This window comes from Colias croceus, chromosome Z (assembly GCF_905220415.1).
Source record: "Colias croceus chromosome Z, ilColCroc2.1".
Classification (NCBI taxonomy): domain Eukaryota; kingdom Metazoa; phylum Arthropoda; class Insecta; order Lepidoptera; family Pieridae; genus Colias; species Colias croceus.
Genome location: NC_059568.1, coordinates 10,000,001 through 10,026,396, shown reverse-complemented (window position 1 = coordinate 10,026,396; position 26,396 = coordinate 10,000,001). Strand labels below are relative to the sequence as shown.

The following is a 26,396-nucleotide window of genomic DNA, read 5'->3' as shown; positions in this document are numbered from 1 at the left end:
GTTATCCATGGGTAGACGCAGATGAATCCCTTGAAAATATAAATCTGGGCGGCGCCAATATCACATATCATAGATTTACTTTTCAATACAGTTTCTTAAACCGATTTAATTACGAAAGCTCACGTGTAAGTTCTTAACATTTTCAGGACATTGTGGAAAATAAGTGTACTTAAGCACTGCTTAAATATTAATCAACCATGCCTTCGACCCCGCAAACATCATTTCACGCACAATCTCGGCTTTTATATCGCGAATAACACACCTCAATACACATAACATATTATATTGTATTCAGCTAAGCAGGGTAGGATACACGTGTAAGTAATAACAGGGAAATATATGTAGTTAAAATTAGCTGTAGGTATAAGCAACCTAAATTGTGCTACACAAATCTCTAATTAAAGAGACGTGATATTACCAACTAAATATGATTAGTGATTACATCTAGTTCACGTGTGTCTTAACAAGGTCTTTTAAAAGATGATGAATAAAAACATGAGTCGGTTTTGAATAATTTATAAGACGTTTATTATTTCGATTTTTTTCAGAAAACTGCAATCTGTCAGGTGTTTCACAAAATGTCTAAGTTAAGGGTAACACTATATCTAAATACAAAGTTTTATTTATTGTTCATCCAATGTCCAATCCTTTTGTTAGTTAGAGCATGCCTTATCTACTCAAACCATAATGCGTACTGTAATTATTATTTATGTTATTATTGTACTGTGAGTTAAATTTCCTGTGACAAATGACACTTGCGTCAAATGTGACATTATGTCAATATTACTTACTCACTTCTGTGTTACTCACGAATCCACATAGAGATATTATCTAACACCTATACATGATGATCACAATAATTAGTATGATAAATACATACGATACGAACTTATATAAAATGTATGATAATATCTACCTACTCATCCGCCAACCTTTGTAAATATGTTAAGGGAGTAACGGAACAACGTGATACATAATAAATATGTATGTTGATACGGGTAGTACCTACTATCAGTTACTTCTTGTGGAGACCCTCAGATTTCTAAATTATTTTAAAATCTTTCAAATATAACAATGCTAAGGTAGACTGACTTACATAACTAACAAAAACATAATTTTCAGGCTATGAAACCACGAAACCCAGATTTAAGGCCTAATAATACAAAGGACTATTGCTATATTATATACCTAGGCACGACACACAGTTTTTCATAGCTATTTCTGATGTAGTGAATGTACACATTGTTAAATTTTAACACAAGAAAGAACCTCAAAGCTCAAAGAGTTGTTACGGTCATTCAAATAATAATTTAACTAGATACCTAGGTAGGTACATGTTTTCTGCGCGTTTCTTGTTGTCGTTGACATTCATCACAATAATATTACAGACATTCTGCGTCCGTACTATTTGTTTCATTGTTTGTTTCATTATTTTCTGTATAAGTTTTTTACAAACTAAAACACCCGATGGTTAAGTGAAGTTCAAAAATACAAAAAGCGAATGCACCGTAAACGTTTTTCCCAAATTTTTCCTATAAAACAATGTTTAACACTAAGACCTCCCTATTTTGTGCTTATTACACTAAAGATTACGTCAAATTCCTCTTAAAATCGCGCAATTTTTGAGATGTTGCTAATGGATAAACCTCAAAACTTCCTCAAAACGTATAATGTACAAATGATCAAGAAAAAAGTCAACAATAATAATAACCAAAAATATTACGGCAGAGAAAATTATTTTTATTGTATTGCAGTAATTGTCGCTTGCTCGTGCTAAGAAAATAAAACATTATAAAATATACATGATAATAATATGATGTAGACATATCATTTATTGTATCCATTGGCACGATGTTCAAAAATATTTAGAAAAATATTTTTCAGTCGCTGTTTATAAAAATAACTTACTTATATAAAAGCTCATAACGATGATGATTGGATCATATGTCTCACTTATCAAAATATAATAACGGACAAGATTATTCGCTGCAGCGTTAACAATTTAACACTTACCGGTACGCCGTGATTGTCATCGTCGACAAGCGAATCAGTGATCGGTATCATGCCATCCACGACCACCATGTGCATTCCTAGCCGGTACTTGCCGACCACACGGGCAGCAACGAAACGCTGCTTCTCCAGCAGTGTGATGGTCAGCAGCTCGCCTTTGTCTACTGGCGTTGTGAGGTGCCATACGAACGTCTGGAAGAAAAATGACATTAGAACGTGCTCTAGAAATTCGATTCATTTGATTAATGCATTTGGAGCTGCTGGATTCAGGCCGCTGGTGATCTGTCGTTTTGGAAATCTTTGAGGGAAGCCTATGTACTGTCCTGCAGTGGACGTCTTGAAAGGCTGGAATGATGATGATGATGATGATTAATGCATTCACTAAAGTATTGAACAGCCACGATATTGAATATTCCTTTGCAATAAAATAGAAAAAGTAGCAACAAGGGCTTTCTCAATATAAACTCATTATAAGTGTTATAAAAGTTACGCTTAATTCCACACATTATATTATGGAAACTTTTCAATATTTCAATAAAAAAGGTTCCAGAAGACAATGCACAGATTCTAAATGAATCGATTCATAGAACTTCATTAAATGAGAATTAATAGTAGTTAAGTCACTTTTTACACATTCAATTGCGTTTTCTTTTTACTTTCTCTTATATCCAGCAAGATCGAATTTTTAAATTACCTACGTTTTATAAAACTTTGTTATCAAGAAGGTTTAAATAATAATAGAAATATAATAGATAATTCATTCAAAAGCACCACGATATTGTAATACTGCAAGTAAACAGATTCATCTCGAACCTCCTTAAGAAAATAATGGAAGAGCTATTATTATGTTTCGCAATGTGGCTGCAATGAGGCTGTATATATTCCATGTATCGGGTGTACTCAGGATCTCAATACAAACACTGGAGCTTGAGAAATCTCTCACGTATCGCATGAACGCAAGCTAGGATAAGCAATTTTTCAAATGTCATATCACATCTGTTTCAACCTACCCTCTCCCTTAGATACCAACTCAGGTTTCGTCTAGTTTCCGTATATGTTTTCGAAATGTCCAATGTATAATGTATGTGGAATTTTACAAGATAACTTGGTTACTAAGGATAAATATCGCTATTGAAGCCATAACAATAGTATCTCACTCTATTTCTAGAACCTATTTGTAAATATCAATTGGCTACGCAAGAATAGTCACATTTATAGGAGGACCACATTTTTATATTTCTGAGTTGGATTTTTCAATATTATTTGTATAAAAATAGAAAATACTTTATTCACAATAGATACTTATGGTACGCATGAACGATCCGTCGATTTTGCAAATAGAGCTAAATTGATATAAGGCAATCCAATAAATAGCATAATTTTCTAAATGCGGTGAAATGTAGTCTGCTGAGAAGATAATTTATCTGGGCTATTTGAGCCGGGTCATCTCAATGTAAAATAAGAAGAAACTGATTCACTGCGACCTACATTTATGTTAAATAGTATTTTTCTTAATGGCTCCAAGTCGAGACTATAGAGAATAATGAATATTGACAATTATTGTTTTCTTTTTCTATGTATACATCAAGCGAGAAAAAAGCTGCTTTTTGCGGGACGTCTCTATTGCAGCATTTTTTCGCAAGTGTTAATACGGATTACACATTATAGGTATTATATTTTATACATTTTAAGTAGTTGTACGATTTAATAACATAAGAAAATATTGTAATTCGTATAAAAAAATAACTCAAGTATCTGTACTTTTAAAATATTAGAAAACAAGAATATACCTAATAATTGTAGTTTTATTTCTCACGTCCAACAGGTCGCATGCCACAGGCGCTCTATTTTCTAACGCAATAACAAGACAATTAAGAACATCTCAATTGAATTAATTTATCCGGATACTATGAAGATAATTAAAAACCAATGATTACTCAGCGCTCACCATCGCACGTTTAATGATTTAATGAATGGGAGGAGCGCAAAATTAGGGCAAGATCTCCGGGCGGCTTATGAATTAGACTGCCAATTTGCATGCAACTTTTCATTACAATGGAAAAATTACCTACTTTAAGAGACACTAGCTTCCGCCCGCGACTCCGTCTGCGCGGATGTCGGTCTTCGCGTGGATTGTTTATTTCTTCATTTTGAGTAACTCTGACAATGACATCTTATAAATATATATTGGACCCAAATACGGCTAGGCCTATAATAATACGCAACGTGTGTTCGTGTGTGTGAACAACGTCTATGGATAAAACTGAAAAATTAAGATTATTTTTTTTTCTACGTGTTTTTCCAGGATTAAAAGTATCCTATTTTACGCCCAGGATAATAAGGTATAATTATACCAAGTTTCATCGAAATCGAACCGTTAGTTTTCACGTGATGCCTGAACATACAGACAGACAGACAGACAGACAGACAAAAATTTTTTTAAACACATATTTGGGTTTGGTATCGATCCAGTAACACCCCCTGGTATTTATTTTTTCAATATTTTCAATGTACAGAATTAACCCTTCTACAGATTTATTATATGTATAGATGATGATTATTTTAACGTTGTGTATTTTTATTTATATTAGGTATATTATATTTATTATATTTATATTTATTTATGAATTCGTATCCCAATTATGCATTTTAAGCACTTTGTAGCTACCAAGTGTCAATAAAATTGCGAACCTTTTAAATGAATTGAAAAAGCTTACCTAAATCATTTCAAAAGACAGAGTTTTTAGAGGCGGTTATGAAACCTTTTCAAATTCTTTGAGAGAATTTCTATAACTATGTTTTCCTTTCATGTTTGGTAGTTTTAATTGAAATGAAACTTAATGTTATATTAAAATTTTCCAGATACGTGATTGTTTTTGTAATACCTAAGTCATATTAGTGAAGAGATCTTTCTGTTTTACCTGGCGAGTAATAAGTTTTTTGAAATTTGTATTCGAATAAACCATCACGTAGAAACTTTCTTGTTCAAACGAAGATTGATTTACCTTGTAGATTCAAAATTTATTAAGTTCTACAAATTTTAAATCCTCTGTATTGTTATACAACAATATCTCATTGTGTGCTTAAATATTATGATAAACAAAAGAGTTGGTTAAACTTAAACATGTTCTTAATTAAAATTTAAATGTAACCTTATTATTTGGTTAACATAATTTTCATACTGAAAGTGGAATTGAAGCACAGATTATAAATTTACTTAAATAGATTTTTACATTCTGCTGAACAAAGGGGATATTGATAATAATTATTATTAACAAGGCATGTATTGAAATAGTCTTAGTACCTTTGTGTTAACAATACTTAATGATTTTCATAAATTATTAGCTATCTGTGGAAACTTAATAATGCACAATACCTTATTATTACATGCTATGAATGGATACGGTTCTATTGTTAAATTACTCATTTGTTTAATCCGAAATCGCTAAATTTCAATGTGTCTAATTTTAGCAATGAATTCTACGTTCTGGGTGTGTCAATAGTATTGGATTATTACATAACGCGGATATTTCAGACCAAATTGGACATTGTAGGCCAAAATTAAACAGGATCGCTGTTTGCGTTGAAATGACGAACCTAATTATAGCTTCAATTGTTTCATCCCTGTTGATAAATTTACAATGCTCCAGTATTGCATAATACCGTAGAACTCTTTGTGAATATTCCACAGCTACAGTGAACACTGTTTAATTTGTATATTTAATACTAGCTGCTCCGCGCGGTTTCACTCCCGTGGCTACACTCCTCTTGGTCTTAGCGTGATGTTATGTGTATATTGTATATAGCCTATAACCTTCCTCGATAAATCGGCTATCTAACACCGAAAAAATTTTTCAAATCGGACCAGTAGTCCCCGAGATTAGCGCGTTCAAACAAACAAACTCTTCAGCTTCATAATATTAGTATAGATTAAAATAGCCTTACCTGATTGACTGTAATCAGTTCATCTGGGTCCAGTATTGTTGAAGAGGTTTTACGATTACCTGTAAATAAAACAAATTTTAAAAACTGAACTTGGCCTGTAATTCATAATTTTTTTCTCCATTTAACATATTTTTGTTAAATTCAATAGAACATAATATTAGGTACAGTGAAATTAATGTTTGGTAAATTAATTATCTATATATACAAAACAGCTATGCTTATGATTATAATATAGGTACATTAACCAGAATGATAACATTTTAACAATAAAATAACAATTGCGGACCGTAAGATAACAAAAGCTACAATATTATGTTGATAACGTTCAAATGTATCTACGCAGAACATTACATTTTAATAAGTACTTCAAATTCTTTAGATAGGTAGGTTTACAGACATAATAATTTATCCTATCCTATCCTACTTCCTAATAAAATTATAAATGTGAAAGTTTGTGAGGATGGATATATGTGTATATGTAAGTATGTTTGTTACTATTTCACGCAAGTAATACTGAACCGATTACAATGATATTTAGCACACTATAGGTACGGGTTTTTCTTTGAAAACGTGGGCGAAGCCGCGGGGGGAAAGCTAGTTTTTACATAATTGTTATAGACATAATGAAAACCTAACTCTCAAATTAGTTGAAGCAGTAGTGTTAAATAAAGCTAATAAGCTTGTCATGGTTGTTGTAAAGTTTATAGTTGATCGGTACTTTAATTTAAATATTCATATCGTGAGCCCAATATTATATTGTTAATTACCTACGCTTAATATAAACTGTAGTTAATGTAAATTATAAATTTAAAGGGTTTGTTTTTAATTTGTAATCTTAAAATGTTGCTGATTAAATACTTCACTCCAAAAATAAACAACATACTGTTTAAAGGTTCGTGTACATTTTTAAAAAAGATGTTAATCATTAATACGGACGAGAGCAGGATTCTCCGTGGATTTGCCCAACTCACATTGGCTCTGAAATAATAATTCATTACTTTGGTGAATGAGTTGTGGACTATCTGCAGTATAATCATCAGAGTAGGTATATTATATTCTATGGTATAATAGTTATTTTACTTTCAACATTTTCGGCTCTTTTATTATAATATTAGAAGACAGGTCACATTGCAATCAGAAAAATATCTTAAAAAATATACAGTAAATGGGCTGTTTGTCGTAGCTGCAGGCCGAGACTAATTTCAGATAATAGAATAACGTTAAGGCTGGTTACAGAGCTTGACCGACCATCAGTGCGTACGGTAGTCGCGCTTGTCAGATGTATGGAAACTCATAAAACCGTTCATAGCTACACCGACCATACGCACGCGTATTGTCATGCGTATTAGTGTCATAGTAATACACATTGTTGATGCGTATCGTCAGGACCGACGGTACGCACTGATGGTCGGTCAAGCTCTGCAACCAGCCTAAGGAATAGAAACTGCAGCAATCGCTAATTTTTGTCATAAGGTCATGATATTTTAGTAATGGTTCGGTCACACAACCCACAACGACGACGACCGCGACCAAAATTTTAAATTTCCCGTCATACCGGTTCTCGAAAAGAAAAAAAATCGAGGACAATTAATACAAAAATACCTAGGTTTTTTGCGATTTTCGCCGAGACGGTAAGTTAAGTAAGTTAATCATCACCTTTTACCAAAATTGTAGATCATAAAATTATATTTAAAAAAAAATTTCAAATACATTTTTTCTAGGAGCCTACTACTACTACTACTTACTACGAAAAATTTCTGAAAAAAGACATTAAAAAACGACGATCATTATGAACCCCTACAGATATAGGAGGCCAGTGTCCTAGCAGTGAGAACAAATACGGGCCGGTAATGATGTCTTGAATTTTTGTTAACAGTCGTAGAATATATGAAGAACTCTTATTCAGTTTAATCAGCACCACAAAGATCAATATCAAACAATGTTGTTTCGTTCATAGGATTTGGCAACAAGGTAATTACGCTGAGATAATCATTGCGCCCCGAGCAGACTTAGGAAAGCGTTAAAACAAAGCAATTTAATCAAACACAAGTGAATTTGTGTTTATACAATTTGATAATATTCTGAAAACCTTTTCCTAATACTATATTATTTAGACTATAATATTATTATGTATTTCAAATAAATATCTCGTTAGATAACTTAGTGGTAAAATAAACTAGACCAACTCCAGAATCCAAATGAAATAAATATTTAAATTAATGTAGCCGTAAAAATGTTATCAAATTATAATTAGCACCGTTAAACAGAGCTACCTCGCTAACGCTTTGTATTTTATGCTTAATTATAATAATTACTTTTTATGCTACCTTGTTTATCCCTTTGACGTCAAACACAATTAACTAATGTCGGTCGTTTATAATCTCTTTGTTTAAAGCCAAAAAAACAGTAAAGTTTTCAGTTTTCGAATTGAAATTACAAAATAAATTAAATAAGGATACAGATCATACAAAATACAGATCTACATAAGAAAAACTCATGTAAATGTCAATAATGCATTCTAATGCTATAACAATAGGGTAAGTACAATTTTATAAAGTATTGTGCATAATTAAAAGTAACAACTACGTTTCTTATATTTAAATACTACCTTACTGTGGACTCATATATTTTAGCGGGGTTAAATAAAAAAAGTTAACTGTAATTTCTTGGAAAACAGATGCATAGAAACAAAGAAATTATAGAAATAATTATATGGTTAAAATTGTTAGTTTTTATAAGTGTATGTGTAGTTTTTATAAATAACAGCACAGCTGCTGTTATTTTGCGTTTTGGGAAACTTATGTAGAGGGGCGTATTGAGGGTTATTATAATTTTGTCAAAATATGTTTTCATACAATATTATATTAAAACATACAACTAATTGTGGCTTATCCTTTAATTTTCAAAGATTCATATTTTTTTTTAAGATATAACCTATCAAAAACCCTTATTTCTTGAACGATCATACCTACTTCTACTATGTTATATTTTAACGTCTCATTTTTAAATCGAAATGAAGTAAGATCAGTAACCTCTCTGATGTATTATATTAATGTAAATTTTATAAAGCAAAAGGGGCGAGTCTTCTCATCCCTAATAATGTTATAATGAAATGAAATGACAGCCACTTTTTGTGAAATAAAAGTTTCTTCTTTGAATTTATCTAGAGTTTGTTTACAACGTGGTAGCCTTAATTAAATTAATTAATTAAAACTCACCTTGTTCTTATTTAAGCGCTCACATGTACGAGTGTTTCTCATATAATATTATGAAAACAAAAAAATTTAACTCTCACGGCATGCTACAAAAAAGATGAATACATTGCATACGCGTATTACTATGCCATAACAAAATCTCATAAAACTTAGATACGTTCTAGACGTTTAGACATAGTTTGAATTTTTTTTTTGTAAGTTTAAGTACCTTTAACTAAAAAAGCTTGATGTACGTTTTGTCTCCTAGTAAAATCTTATTGAAATAATATAATTTTCTGAATAAAACCTTCATAAAAAGATTTTTATATCTTAGGATCCGACCAGAGGCGGCCCTTCAGTAACTTTAGTTTGCCACCCATCAATGGACAAAAAAATTAAGATTTGAATGAACAAAATATAAAACGGAATAATGAATACAGTCTATATCAACCGTCGTGCGCAAAGCAATAATTACTGTAATTCTAAAAACCTGGAAGTATAGAAACCAGTCATAAAAATTCATATATTATATTTGCCACTGCGTAGTGATTTGGTACTAAATGTCAATGTTTCATTTCGTATACAATGAATTTTAAATTACAGAATAAATTAAATAAGGGTACAGAGCTACATAATAATTTTTTACTCTTGTGGCCGTAAACACCAGCATTTGTGTGTACATTAAAAGAGGAGTTTTGGAAATATATCTCGTGATGATTAAATAGATGAGAAAACTTTGTAATTGTTGAAGTGAAACTTCTTTATCGGGGTTGGAAAAAAAATAGTGAAACATTTTTTCGTTACGCGTGACATTTTTCCGTTACGCGCCATCTTTTTCTTATCCCTACCACGCGTGATTCGACGTATTTCGGTAAATATGCATATAGTGAATTTTTTTTTGAGGTCATAAAGAAGTTTCACTTCTTACGTGTGTAGTACACGCACACATTTTTTTATTTGTAGATCTAAGGATACCGTAGGATTATGTTTACAATTAATATTAGTCTGCTTGTCACGCCTACTCGTCTAGTTGTAAAGGACAGAGGGTATTCGTTTATTTAGGAGGATGTTATGACTGAAACGTATTTCTCCAATCAACGTATGAAATAGTTTTCAAAATATGGACTAAGAAAATATTAATTGTTGTCTAATTAGAGAAATGTTATGACTGCGAATTAAATCTCCAATAAGTGTAGGATGCAGTTTACAAAATAATATTATCAAACTGTTTATTATTTTTCAGTTAAAATTATTTACCTACTTGAGTTTGAGTTTGAGTTTTAATATAATTATTATAAGTAAAAAATTATGTTTATTAGGTACTTATGCAGCCGAAATACTTTGATTATAATATTTAAGCGCGAATTTGTTTCTATGTGATATAGGTAATCGTAAATGTTAAAATTTAAACGAAATTGAAAATTATAATATCAAACAATGTTACCACTTTACGAATAATTACCATAGATATAAATTTGCAAAATTAACAATTTATCATTTCACAGAATTTTCGTGAATAAACTTTATTAGCGAGACTAATTAATTATTTGAGGTCGAGCAACATAGCTATGGAATAAATATTTAATGTCGAACAGTAAAAGAGGTTAACTAGGTAGCTGTAGCTTACCAGTTAAAGATAATATTGCAATTTTTATGAATTGTAATAATAATTTTAAAGGATTTAATAACAATGTGATTTTTATTTAAAAAAATACATTTATACATACATCCATCAATTATGGATTATTATTATTATTATATATTATAATATGTAGATAAGCTATTTGAAAATCCCGTATTTTGCTCGTTGAACAATAATTGTAGTTACCTTCAAACCGATGTTCATGCCCTTGGGAGTTGGGTGTAACGCAAAGTTAGTTGCTAATAATTTCCTTACCCAGGTACTAGTTAGTAATTTTATGCTGTAGGTACATCAGAAGGGTTTACATTTAATAAGCTGCACAGTGCCGGTGATTTATCCTCCTCAGGTGTTTGAATTGCGCTAGTGGCGATCCGATATCTTGCATAATGAATAATGTGTTTGTACGTCAAGCCTTTACAATAAATCGACTAAAGTATGCAAATTAATATTGATAGTACGCGATACGGAATAAAAATTGTAGCCAGGACTTTGAAAAATATGGAGAGGGATCTTCTATCTTTTTTTTTATTTTTATTGACGATAGGGAAGAGCTTGACCACAATCTCGCCTGATGTTAAGCTGAGATGTGGTCTAAGATGGTAGGTACGCGCTTCCCTAGAAGGTACCTGTTCACTCTACGCTTGATATCTTTAAAGTATCTCTCTCCTCACTCATACAGTTGCATATTAGCAATTTTCTTTTGTTATTATATTATAATCTGTAGTGATCGCACCAAGGTTCATCCAACGAACAAATATTAACAGACGTTTCTGTTTATATAATCTATACAGTAAATTCTTTAATTTGAACTGAGGCTGAAATAAAGTTACAAATGAATAAAAGTCTGAAGTCTACAGACTTTATTGTCCAACGTTAATGTTTTCTTCATTGTTTTTAAGGAAAAGTTCTTAAAATAATGAATAGGACACCTTATAAGTCTTTACTTCGTAAAATTACCTTAGAATTTCCTCAGACTGAGTGCAAAAAAAGTCTTGAATTGTTTATTCAGGAAAACCGAGATGTAATTTGTCTAACATGTTTATGGTGGCTTTGTGACGAAGACAGAAGTGCTGATGCCTGATATCGATACGCCAGGAGTCAGGACCCACACAGGTGACAGTGATTTGTAGCCACGTTAAACATGAGGGATCACTGCTTCCCTCGCATGATCCGGTATATTCACATATCGTAATGATGTACCACGCAGACATCTAGGCATTCTATTATATTTTCTAAGCATACTGTGGATCCGTTTCACGACTTTACTTGATAAGTCATTGATACCTACCATAATTGACACTTTTTGGTTTACATTTTTATCATGCATTATATTTTGTCGTTTTAACTGACTGAGTATATGCTGAAGTTGTGAAACTAGTCATGTATAAAAGTATAATGTACCTATAATGTGTGATCGTCAAACATTTTCAGCGACTTTATAATTAAATACTAGGTGTGCCCAGCGGTTTTACCCGTATTGCTCCGCTTCTTCTGGTCTTGGCTGGATTAAATACCTATAAATGGGCTATCTAACATAGAAATAATTTTTCAAATCGGACCAGAACCTGAGATTAGCGCGTTCAAACAAACAAACTTTTCATCTTTATAATATAATTTTTTTATAATATAAATTTAAATATAATAACTATTAACTATAGATTATTTTTCTACACGACCCGGCTTCAAGCTTATTGGGCCTATAAAAATAGCGTTTTTTTCCGCACAATAGTTTCTAACCGCGATTAAAACCTACCGAAATAACGGTAAGGTACTTTTTTAACCGACTTCAAAAAAGGAGGAGGTTATCAATTCGACCGGTATGTTTTTTTTTATGTATGTACACCGATTACTCCGAGGTTTCTGAACCGATTTACGTGATTCTTTTTTTGTTCGATGCGGGATGGTGTCGAATTGGTCCCATAAAATAAATAAATAAATAAATAAAATAAATAAATAAATAAAATAAATTTATTCGGATCGGCCCAGTAGTTTTTATTTTATAAGCATTTTTGTCTTTATTTGTAAATGTTGCAAGTGCAAGTTTGAAGTCGGTTGTTTTTAACGCAGTCATATAGACTTGTTAATATTTATTATTATTATAAAAATAAGTCATAACAGTAGATATTTATATAACAGGAACTGCAATAAAATCGCTTTTAGTTTTTCTTAAGTATTCAAGATGTCTCCATGTCCACAATAATATCTACATAATCATAATTATATAACTTAGGTAATCGCTTGTTATTTTCATAAGGAAGTTACTTTTTAACCGACTTCAAAAAAAAGGAGGAGGTTATCAATTCGGCCGGTATATTTTTTTTTTTTTTTAAATGTATGTACACCGATTACTCCGAGGTTTCTGAACCGATTTACGTGATTCTTTTTTTGTTCGATGCGGGATGGTGTCGAATTGGTCCCATAAAAATTTTATTCGGATAGGCCCAGTAGTTTAGCATTTTTGTCTGTAGGTATTTGTAAATTTTTTCAAGTGCAAGTTTGAAGTCGGTTGTTTTTAACGCAGTTATCACTTGTATTTTATGGTAAGCACATCGACAGACGTGTCTTTTGTTATGTAATTTATTTATAGGCTTCACAAAGCCTTTCTAACAATTTTCCTTTCAAATATTCAATCGCATTAGAAACAATGACATTAATAATTATTTGGCTAAAATTAAAACTACACAGGAAATTTGGAAATATAACCTTAAAATTTTGAAAAATGGAAATAAAGAGTAAAATTGAAGATTAGGGATAAATTGTTTCTTTATAACAGGTTTACGCTATCGCCATCTTTCGTAAGTTCTAAAATTCCGTAAGACATAAGACCTTTTTTTGTATCGAGCTATCACAATAAGAACTGCAATAGTCCTCGCGAAGCAATTGCACCGCGAGGCTGCTAGCTCATGTGAAGAACCGCCTTAAAACACTACCATCGATTTTTCAGGATAATATAAAATAATAATATAGTCTGATGATAATGGTTATGGTTACACGAGGTCGTTTAAACGCAATTATGTCATTTTGTCGTTATTTATTAAAGACGAATTTAACACGAACGAACGCGGCTATCTCTTTTCAGTGGGTAACGAATGTCATAAAAATTGTATGAAAACTTGTAAAATTGTATTAAGCTCATTAAGTTGTTTATATTCAAGTCATTCATTTTTAACAACCTAACCGTTGGTATAGTAATTAAATTGACTCTTAGATTTGAATAGAGGTAAAACCAGTTTAGTCTTTTAAAAATTAGGTACACTCTTTGTAATCTTATTAAATTAGATTCCTGTCTCATTAATTCAAGTTACTTTTTATAGCAAACAGACATCAATTATAAAAATAAGAGTTATTTCATTTTTTGTACCAATACTTGGAGACTTTACAATTTATATTTTGTTTTAATTACCAAGATTCCATACTTAATATATTATCTAAGTACGCTATATTTATAACTAAAACTTATTAAAAAAGACAAATTAAATTCAACGTCACCAATATCATCAATTATTCTAGTTAACTTGGTTGTGTACCGTAAAGAACTAACAATTTTATTTCGTAGTTTGATCATAAATATTAGATGTAGAACATTAATGGCTAATCAATACAATCGAATCAATTTTCATAAAAAAATGTTTTATACAATAAAGGCTTGTCAAGTGTTCAACATATTTATAATTATTTAATGATAGATCTAAAGCCAAAAAGCAGTTCGTTTGAAACGTAGAATTCAGAGTACGAGATCCCACAGCAGCATTAGTGCGTTCATCGCCTTTTTTTGCTAAAACTAAAATAATAAAAACGAAATGTTTCCGAAATCGATTAGAGAAAATTTAATTAAAAAACCTAGTAAATATATTATATAAATATACATAAAATTTTAGTTTCAGCAAAAAAGCGATGAACGCACTAATTCTGCTGTACGATCTTAGAGTAAAGGGATTAAAGGGATAAGTCTTTACTGCCGAAGTCTAACTAACGGTGCCATCAAAGCGTTTTGCTTATCATATCTCCACGTTTTACATAAGTTTCTCTAACTCCCTAGCACATAAATTCGGCAAACAACTTCGTAGCTCAGTTGTTTGAGTGCCTGCTAATGCATACTGAATTAGCCTTTGAGAAACTATCGTACTTTGTCATTTCCTAATAATTATACCTTCATACATCTTTTAGGTACTTATTTTCTGGACATGAGTAAGAAAACCGAAAACTATAAAATACAGAGATACGTAATAATTATGTTATAGATTGGTAACTATTATGTTAATACTGTAACTAGGTAATAAAAAAAAAATCATCACTAAGTAATAAAAAAAAATTGTCACTAATGCGCTGAAATATTGATTAAATTCTGATTATTTGAGAATCAAAAAAAAATTATAAGAACGTTATCCAATTAAGAAAATAATCATATTGTATAAACAGTAGCTTATATGATGTCTAGGTAAGTAACATTTTCTACAAAGAGCAAAAAAAGGGCTTAGTAACTACAGGTCAAGCAACTTTTAAGGAAATTGAAAGTTTATATGTACTTTAAATGAGCAATATATTACCATCACATTCCTTTGGAGAGAATAAGAAACTTCTAAAGCTATAAAATTTTGTAATAAGCTCTTGTGAAGCGAAAAAGTTCGGAAGTAGAAATAATTGGTGATAATTTTGAAGGAAGTTATGGTCAATATAAAACTTTTCATATTGCTGCCACAAAATATTGCTATACTTTTATTGATATCTTCGATATCGTGTACTGCTACTAATTTACGAGAGATGTAAAAAGACAAGTTTTCTGCTATTAATTTTATTATTCAAATCTACTTCGAATATGATCAAATTTTCAGTATCTATATACTGAAAATTTGATCATAAGTAAGTAAGATACTGTAAAAGCCTGAATTAAATTCTAAGATTGGCGTGAACAACCAACTCGGAATGGTAAAAGTCCGAACAGTGCTATGATCATTGTTGATTTCGATCTAATGATGATGTCGATACACTAGGACCTAGGTAAATTTTTGTCTCCGATGTTGTAAGCATGTGAAATAGCTGAAATAGTAAAGTTCCTTCTGCTCGGTCCAAGTAAAATCGGTAAAAACGGTAATCGGTAAAACGGAATTCGGTTCTGCCACGGCCCGCTCGCTTTGCTCGGTCGGCTCGTGCTTTTTGTAGCGACAGTTCTAATAAATGCAACGGGACTGACAGTTTAATAAAATTAATGATCTTCCTAACCAATGTTTTATTTTCATAATCAATTTAAACTACTCAATGATTAGTGAATCGCCCCTTTTGTAAATTTGGGTATTTAAAGTGGAATTACTTAAAATAAATGACTTTTACAGAAACATATGTTTAAAAGAGAAAACTGTACAGTAAAACTTCTACCTAATTGTATTATTCTAATCGAAACGTTGTCTTATAGACTTCGTTCAAATTTAATAAAGAATATCGTTTTGAGTTCCAATCAAATTCTGAGGTAGGACAAAATAAAATTTGTCAAATATTATTTTATAATTCCCTTCTGTTTCCGTAACAATAATTGAGATCTTCCAATCTGATTGATTATTTATAATTTCTTTATTGTAGACTTTATTACATTTTGAAATGTTTATTTTGTATTTTTTTTTTCAATAAAATATTGATTTCAGCGTGCTTCATATTATGCTTATTCTTTGTTGAATTTGGATTCCGAATAGAAGAAAATTTTCAAAATTTGAACAAATTAAATTATAGAATTTGGCACAAATTCGTCCAAACTCTTCTAGTGTCCTTAATCTTAATAATATTATTTTATTAGTATTATTAATTTATTATCATCGCTGGAAGAGCGCTATCTATGGACTTAACAAAAACTTATGATCGATCGTCGTTAGACTAGCGGAATCTAGTTGAACATTTGATTATGCAAAATTGATTTTAAAGAACTTTTAAAGGTTTTTATTTTTAATGCTGGGTCGAGTTCAAACTGAGCAAAGTAAAAAAAAAACTACTTTAGTTTATTTGCGTCTCGACTCGAGTGAAATCTGATAGTAGATATACAATTCACAAGTTTTGCTGAAGCAAAACAATAACAGCATAAGTTCTCCAAAATTCTGTTCTTTCCTGACCTGTATTCTGTTTAATATTACTCCGAATATCCGAATTGTACTGTCTCTAGGGTAATATTACAGAATTGTTTATTTGGCATATTATTAATACTCTCAATTTTGATTCTACCTATACAATTAATGAGTACCTACATAATTTTATTGACTGAATAATTTGTAGTTGTAATATTTGTGTAATATAATATTCTCTTATTTGGTCCGCAAAATGATGCGGCTTGTGTATTTATCGTTAAATCCAATTTTATTTAATTGAGACCATCTATACATCTATACATATAATAAATCTGTAGAAGGGTCAATTCTGTACATTGAAAATATTGAAAAAATAAATAGCAGGGGGTGTTACTGGATCGATACCAAACCCAAATATGTGATTAAAAAAATTTTTGTCTGTCTGTCTGTCTGTCTGTATGTTCAGGCATCACGTGAAAACTAACGGTTCGATTTCGATGAAACTTGGTATAATTATACCTTATTATCCTGGGCATAAAATAGATTATAGAATACTTTTTATCCCCGAAAAATACGTAGAAAAAATATAAATCTTAATTTTTCTGCGCGGACGGAGTCGCGGGCGGAAGCTAGTTGAATAATCAAAATAATATTTTGTGCCAAACTTTCTTTACCGACGCGACGGATATAAAATCGATTAGAAAAATATAAGGAAAGTCACGATGTTAACTTATATTTTAAGTAAATAAACCGATTGTTCTAGTAGGTACTTAGTAAAATGTTTCAAAATATATATACAGGGTGTCCCAAAAAGTAGTGATGAACGGAAGCTGGGAGGTAGAGGACCTAAAGGGCTATCCGAATCACCCCCATGTATGTTATGCGATTTTTCGTATTTTCGGAGTTATGACGTTTTTTTCAATTTTTCACCTATCGCTGAGTACGATGATATTTTCACTCATGGTGACGTCAATTATTGCGCTAGATGCTTGATTTTTTTTATGTGCTAAGCTGAAAGATAAGCCAATTCAGTATGGTAACATTTACTATCGTCAGACCTTTGAATGGAATAAAAAAAGAATTAAATGCCAAGAAAGATAAAATTACCCAGTATGTTCACCACTTCAAGGGCCCGTAAAAAAATAAAATCACATAAAAAAGTTTTCCGTTTTGCTTTTAAAAACTTGCTCTATCTATCAGGTAACTACCCTGAAAATTTCAATTTAATATTCAGAAGGCTTCAATCGAAAAATTGAAATCTAAATGTGGTAAGTGCAAAAATTGAATTAACATGATGATTAATAAAAACAAATTAAAACCAATAACAAGGTGTTTAATAACCAGAACTTTTTAAATTGACCCCGCTGTTGCTTAATGTAAGTCCGACATCACCGTAAAAAGTTGTCTTTTAAATGTCTGAATGCCCTTTTATCATTTTTAATAGTTTATATTGCTACTATGAATTTTCGGGTTATTTTGTCCAAATTGTGGCAGTCTCTCGTCTTTGCAGTATCCCCGCGAAAAAAAAATGAGGTTTATGTCCGGGAACCGTGGAGGCCAGGCTAAGGGGCAAAGATACCCTGAATGATGGATTGGTCGTTGCAGCCTGCGCATGCGCCGGTGACGCCTACCTAAAAGCCTGGCCTCCACGGTCCCTCGACTATTTCCGATTTATTTCAATGGGGATACTAAAAAGACCTCGGCTACTTGAGAGAATGCCACAATTTGGACGAAATAACCCGGAAATTCATAGTAGCAGAAGAAACCATTAAAAATGATAAAAGGGCATTCAGACATTTAAAAGACAACTTTTTACGGTGATGTCGCACTTACATTGAGCAACAGCGGGGTCATTTTAAAAATTTCTGCTAATTAAACACCTATTTATTGGTTTTAATTTGGTTATAATGATCATCATGTTGATAAAATTTTTCACTTACCACATTTAGATTTCAATTTTTCGATGGAAGCCTTTTGAATAATAAAATTAAATTTTTAGGGTAGCTACCTGATAGACAGAGCAAGTTTTTAAAAGCCAAATGGAAAACTTTTTTTATGTGATTTTATTTTTTATGGGCCCTTGAAGTTGTGAACATACTGGGTAATTTTATCTTTCTTGGCATTTAATTCTTTTTTTTATTCCATTCGAAGATCTAACGATAGAAAATGTTACCATACTGAATTGGCTTATCTTTCAGCTTAGCACACAAAAAAAATTAAGCATCTAGCGCAATAATTGACGTCACCATGAGTGAAAATATCATCGTACTCGGCGATAGGTGGAAAATTGAAAAAAACGTCATAACTCCGAAAATACGAAAAATCGCATAACATACATGGGGGTGATTCGGATAGCCCTCTAGGTCCTCTACCTCCCAGCTTCCGTTCATCACTACTTTTTGGGACACCCTGTATAATATTTTCAATGCAATTAAATTTTAATGATTTCTCTTTAAAATTTTGCATAGGTATGGATGGTCCATTCTTTGTCTTGCGAAGTTTCAATCCCTCTGACCTCTTGACTATTTTATATTCCGACTGATTCGGATTTATACGGGACATAATATAACTAGTGCGACACATTGCTTTGTTCGTTTATTTGATTTTATGTCCTCCTTTAATATATTAAGTGTCCGCGATTCTGCGTTAATTTTCTTACTGTTTCAATTGTTTCTTAAACTACTTTTTTTGTTTGCTTATAACCTCATTTCTCTTATTAATTTTATGTATCTCTTTAATTACTTTTTATTTAGTTGTTGTCTCATTGTCTAGATGCTGTTATTTTAATAACTTATTAGTCAATTCGTATTATATTTTTGAAGTGAAACTTCTTTAACGGGGTTGGAAAAAAAATTAGTGTAACATTTTTTCGTTACGCGTGACATTTTTCCGTTACGCGCCATCTTTTTCTTATCCTTACCACGCGTGATTCGACATATTTATGTAAAGTTGCATATAGTAAATTATTTTTTGAAAAATAAGGTCTTATAGAAGTTTCACTTCTTACGTGTGTACACGCACACATTTTTTTATAATAACAATGGCATAATGTTTTTCTTTGTCTTCTGAGAATATGTCAAAAACAGGCGTGTAGCAGAATAATTAGCAAGTAGGTAATGTGTGCTAACATACTATACACATCATTTCGTAATTAGCAATTACGAGCTTTAAGAAAAAACTCTCCGATGCTGTGTTAAAGAAAAATAGTGTTGGGGAAATTAAATATAGAGACGCGTAGAAATAAATTATTTAAAAATCATCATTTTGTTAGGTTAGTCACCACCTTACAACTAACTTAAAATTAAAAAATAAATAGGCAACATAAATTTCAATATTTTCTCCTTGTAAAAAGCAAATTAATTAACATAGTACCTACGTATTAACTTACCTCTGAACTCCAAGGTAACGACTCTTTCTGCTTTGGATTTTATTAATTTAAAACGTTTTAAATATACCGTGAGCGACATGTTGGATAATTGTTATTTACTCCATTTAAATAAAATATCGACGCGTATAACGAAAAACGATTTAATCAAATAAAACAACTTCAAAGCTGTCCACGGCGGACATCGCGAAGGCGCGTTCCGCCGCGCTAATTTTGAATCTATACAACTTTTACGTGACTGGGATCAGGGAGAGCTTTCTCGACGACCGCTTGCGATGAGCGATGGCACTGAAGTGAAGCTCAGGCTCCGGGCAATGAGGAGCTTCGAGCCTCCCCTGCGCTGTGGTGGAGAGTGTGGAGTGGGCAGGGAGGCGGGCGGCAGCGCGGGTGCGTAATAACACTACCGCCGTACAGCCTTTGTATTTTGTAAGCTGATTCGGTCATGATTTTAGCATGGTCAAAGATTTACCCCTTCATCGGATACCGCTTAGATAATATTCTAATAACTAAAAAAGCGATTATACTGAATACAAATTATTGTTTACCCAAATGAAAGCACTTTAACGTTTATGTTAAATTGTTACGAAATGATATTGTACTTTTAAATACGATTTTAAAGCCAGAATTGTCAAATAAATAGATACAACACGAAATAGAACAAAATTTGCTATGCAACAAAGTTATCTAAATGCAAACAATGCAAAAAGTATATTTTTTATCTTTAAGAAAATTTATCAGATATCATTTTTGTATGATGGTAATGCCATTTGAAGTTCTGATTATTAAAAAAGTTGTAAGTATAATCCTTCACCCTATCGACGAAAAAAAGTAAAATCACACGGATAACAAAGGATTTAGTAACTTTGTTGTCAATGTAAACTTCTAACTTTTTTAACTGGGCAAATATCTGCCATTCAATTACCTATTTATCAATAGGAAGTCCTTTCTCTTTAAGCCGAATCATCTTTGAGCGTCAAAAAGTGATCGATTTACGTTCGTTTATTTCCAGAAAATCCTCCTTGATCTTAACCAAAAGAGTCTAGTGCCTACTTTTATGAATTATTAAGAACAAAAGTCAATTTCTTACAAGCAATTTGCGGACGTATTTTGTAACCAGTTGTTGTTGTTGTTGACGTTTTATAACCAGTTTCTTGTAAATAACCCCATCAAGGGAGTAGGTATCTGGAGCACATATAGGAAAGAACTCATTTCCCAGAGCTAACGTTATTACAATTTCTATCTTAGGTTCTTTAATAACATTGTGAATTGAAAGACAGTAAATTGCATAGTTGATGATTAAAATATTGCAAGACTATTATACAACAGTAAATTACTATTACTATTCACGTAAACACGTGACGAACATTTGAATTCCCAAGAAGTAATTATTGATTGTTAATAATCACATTGTATTTCTCTATAATACACGGGTACCACCAGAAGGAAGGTACCCGGTCCTTTGGGAGGCTTACGTGGGGACACATTTAACATATTTTTCTGCTATAGTGTGATACATGTAAGTATAGGTCAATTAAATAAAAAATAAGCATGACGATATGTAAAACAAATAAAAAAAATATCCTAAATAAATATAATATAAATTTTATTTAGTTGTTCTAATATATCTGTACAACCTCTAACATTCTACATAATATTACATAAAATTTTCATAATACATATAACACATGCAAATGGGTTAATGTTTTCATAACCTATTACTTTAAAATATCTAGGTAGGTATAAAATAACATAAGGGATTATAAATAAATATAATATTACGCATAACATTTTTCTTCTGATTTAAATATGTAGGTATATGTAAAGAAAATGTAATTGGTGCACAAATTCCCCTGGAGGTTTTAACAAGGGCTCGTACAAGACAAAATAACGACCCTCGGCCTCATTACAACAATAACCGAAACCCTTCGTTGCTTAATTGCAGAAAATTAGTATATCGATGTTATATTCATCCAATGTTTTGGTAAGACCAATTTTGTGTACCTGGAACGCTTTTAAATCCGAGATAATTCAATAAACCATCATCCCGTGCTGCATTAATGCTAATTGAAAATTAATGGCAAGCGAGTAAATTAACTTATGGGAAGTCCTTTGATGGCTAGCAAGTAAATTAACTTATGGGAAATTCTCCTATGTTCACAGTCAATACGCGTAATTATTCATGGAAATTATATGATTGTCATTATCAAATATTACCAACTAGCTTACCGCCCGCGGCTTCGCCCGCTTTGTCTAAAACCTAATAAATTATACACTAAAACCTTCCTCTTGAATCACTCTATCTATTAAAAAAACCGCATCAAAATCTGTTGCGTAGTTTCAAAGATTTAAGAATACAAAGGGACATAGGGACAGAGAAAGCGACTTTGTTTTATACTAAGTATGTAGTGATAAATTATATATATATTTAATTTAATTTCTCTCCGTACGTCTGGTTGTCTGGAAGAAATCGCTGCATGGCGATAAGACCGCCATTTGTTTGAATGTATTCCTAGGTTAAGTTTTATTGTAACTTTCAATAGCAAGCAATAAAGAATAAATAAATAAATACATTAATGATCAACACCTATCTATTTAGTAACTAAAAATATTGGTAAGACATTGAGCTATTATGGGCGTTGTTCTGTCGGATGTTATAGAAATACGTGGGTTTCAGCCAAGCTGGGTACCTATAGCGGTTTAATTTACAATAATTTATTAGTGTTCAACGTAAAGCGTCAACGGGATTTTGTGCAGTCTTTAAACGTTAGTTATTTATTTTCTTAAAAGCATTATATTATTATAATCCTTTCTGATTTAAAACCATTCAGTGCTTCGTTGGTACATTTTACATTATTAAAACGAAATAAAGAAATAGAAACGCATCTGTAAAAAAAAGCCACGGCGTTGGTATACCTACAGTATACACAATACAAGGGCAATGTGGACCCTAATCACGATTTTGTAAGACACAACACAAAAACAGCAAAATTTAACTACGGTCTATAATTCTAAAAGATAAACTCATAAACATACCTACACGATAAATAAGTACTTTACTTTAAGATCGTCCACTAAAGTGTTTTTCACTTTCTTTTGTCCTTATTGTTATGAAACAGCATTATTAGAATAAACATTTTTTAATGTGGGCATAAAATCATCGGACAAAGGAAATGTATACATATATTGTCTTTATTCGTATTTTCTTCAGGACCTGAAGGAAATACGAATAAAGACAATATAGTTCAGGTCACAACTAGCAACGGAATTCTTGGTATGATTTTTTAGCCAGGCGATAGTTAGGATTTAGGAAGCTATTACCGCGATACAGGCTTATATTACCGCGATGAAATATTTCATCCCCATGGGGATTTTCTTTGACCACGCGGGCGTAACCGCGCCTAACAACAAGTTGATTATAATTTATAAGCCAGCTTATTACTCTCTGCATTGCATAAAAGATGATGTGATTAGAAGCTATACGACTTTACATAAAAGTACGGCCTTGAAGTTTTCTCTCTGGTCGAGTAGAGCGTTAATATAGAGGCAGGTTTAATTTTACGTGTAACATACATACATAATATGTTAATCTCGCAACTGAAGTACCCTTGAGGCTATTCTGATTATTATTATACCTTTGAAAGAGCAGCATCAATGTCAGGATAAAACGTAAATAAGTAGATACGAACTACGAAGAACTGAGAAAAATGTTGACATACCAAGTTGCTTTTAGTGATCTTAGACTGGATTAGGTATAAAATATTATATAGGTTTAGAAACGAAAATAGGAGGCTGTTTCTCGAGTTTACTGCCTCTCAATATTATTTTATCTTCCATAACTTTTAAATCATAAGTTTGGAAAAACAGACACGGCTAATTTTAAAAAAAGGAATGCAAAAACAATAAAGAGGGCATATTTTATAGGGATAGTAAAGTTGGATTAATTAAATAAACTAATAAAATCGTATAATTAACGAAATTATTATTAATCATGTTAACAATTAAATTTATTCATTTCTCCATCAGCGATCGTCAACCTTTTTTGAAATATATAGGTATATAGGTATGCAATAATATGACTTCTAACTAACAACTTTTGTTTCGTCGTTCTAGTCGTCGTTAATTTGCACTTTGTAACGATTCCTCCAACTGTGCAAACACCAAAAATAAATAATTTGAAAAATTAAAAAACAACACATTGAAATTGGCATCTATTAAGTAATATCACAGATTAGGTAAACATGTGACTGCGTAAATATGCTATTTCACTCATAAGTAGTCATTAATAATAAAGCGTCATCTTCGCATTTTTAATACTGACTAATATTTGAGGGAATCGGGTCGTCTGCTTTCTTATAATATCATAACACTCATACAATATAGATGTATTGGTATTGTATTGATATACACATTTGCTGATTACTCAGTTCCATATTTGTCCAATAACAACGACACTGAACTTGAAGCTCAATATCAAATGCTTACGGTTGAAAATGATATTTCCAATGTCACGGATATAGCACAAAGAATCCCGCGGTGCCGCGTCATCGGGCGCGTGACCCACGTTGTGGAAAGCTGTTCTGTAAACTAGTCTTTAACTTCATACGTCTCCAACGGTCGTTTCGATATCCGCGCCTCAGTTTGTGCGTATAATCACATTTGTTCCCTTGTATGTACACGCTGTCACGATGCACGAGTCAATTAGGCATCAGGTAAGTGACTTTTTATTAAGTTTCGAATATGCGTTTGCGACTGCTGATTATAGATATTTATTTATCGGTATCACCTAACCTTGTACGGCTTATTTTGTTACGATCGTCTAATATTTTTATTTTTAAACAATTTTATAAATGTGTGTCTTATGTAGTTATACTGCTTACTATATTTTGTAGTTCGATTTTGCTTGATATTTTAAGTGATATTAATTTAATCATTATAAAATACATTTCGTTTGTTGTTGAACTGCCCTCTATTGGATTTTTATCATTAAATTTGAAAATAGATGTCACTGGATACAAAGATTAATCTCAATTAAGCGTAGCGAAATTGTACTGATAATATAAATATAGAGCCAAAACAAGAGCATAGAGCAATTTTTTAAGCATTTTGTTTTATTTTCACTTAATAATTTATTTTTTAAGTGAATATACTTACTATAAAGATACGTGATGTCGTTATCATTAGTATATTCTGTGTCAATAGCATTATTTTAAGTATTTGTTGTTATAGCGTCAGTAAAATAACAAACTTATTTTTTATTAAATTTTGTTTAACTTTCTAACTATGCCGCTTCATGAGACTCCTGCCTGGTGTCATACAAACAGACAGACAGACAGTGAAGTCTGTAATAAGGTCTTTTTTACCATTTTGGCCCGGAACCCTAAAAATCGTTAGTATGTATCTATATGATAACACGCGTTTGTTATACAAAACACGCACCTATTCAGGATTTTCCCTGTAGTATTCACATAGAATTTAATTAAAACTACTTTGTATCTATTACAATCCCCAGCAATAGTAACTTGGTTGCTCAAATAATCACATTATCACTGAGCATTGTCAATTTCATAGTTAACATTGTTATCTATTTTTAATTAACTAACTACATACTTCCAATCCGGTTTTTAAGTGTCGTATTATTCTGATAATATTAAGCACTAGCGGTCCTCGCCGGCTTTGCCCGTGGTACATATTTCGCAATAAAAAGTAGCCTATGTCCTTTCTGGGGTATCAAAATATCTCCATATCAAAATTTTTGCAAATTGGTTCAGTAGTTTAGGTGTGATTGAGTAACAGACAGACAGACAGAGTTACTTTCGCATTTATAATATTAGTATGGATTGTATTATTATCTAATGATTCTAACTTGTATAGAATATAAGACAATAGTGCCATTGTTCAAGATAAAAGAGCTTTATTCACAATCAAAGTAGATACGACATTTCCCGAGCATCTATCCCATACACAGTGATCTAAATATACACACATCCGCATTTCTTACATTTTGGTAGAAACACGTCATATTTGCATTACGCACCTTCCCTGAACTCGAAAGAGTGTTCGCAAATTATATCTGTATTTATAGAATTCTTTGTTTCTAAAGCAAATTGATTTCACATGTGTGTAGCAATAGCGACTGTTTGCCAATGTGTAACTAGATTGTTTGTGAAGGGCAC

The 26,396-nt window shown here is 31.6% G+C and overlaps 2 protein-coding genes across 2 annotated transcripts in view; one reads left to right on the top strand and one right to left on the bottom strand.

Moving 5' to 3' along the window:
- LOC123705334 (otoferlin-like) overlaps positions 1-20,325 on the bottom strand; it is a 75,855-nt gene extending 55,530 nt beyond the window's left edge. The window contains exons 1-3 of the mRNA XM_045654073.1: positions 20,227-20,325; positions 5,956-6,014; positions 2,014-2,202 (exon numbers count right to left, since the gene is read on the bottom strand). Coding sequence (XP_045510029.1) covers positions 2,014-2,202; positions 5,956-6,014; positions 20,227-20,305 — 327 coding nt within the window. The 5' untranslated portion in view covers positions 20,306-20,325. The remainder of the gene's footprint in view (positions 1-2,013; positions 2,203-5,955; positions 6,015-20,226) is intronic.
- Positions 20,326-24,799: 4,474 nt separating this feature from the next.
- The window catches only part of LOC123705328 (phytanoyl-CoA dioxygenase domain-containing protein 1), a 9,002-nt gene continuing 7,405 nt past the window's right edge, over positions 24,800-26,396 (top strand). Inside the window, exon 1 of the mRNA XM_045654070.1 lies at positions 24,800-24,932. Within this exon, the coding sequence (XP_045510026.1) occupies positions 24,909-24,932 (24 nt within the window). The 5' untranslated portion in view covers positions 24,800-24,908. The remainder of the gene's footprint in view (positions 24,933-26,396) is intronic.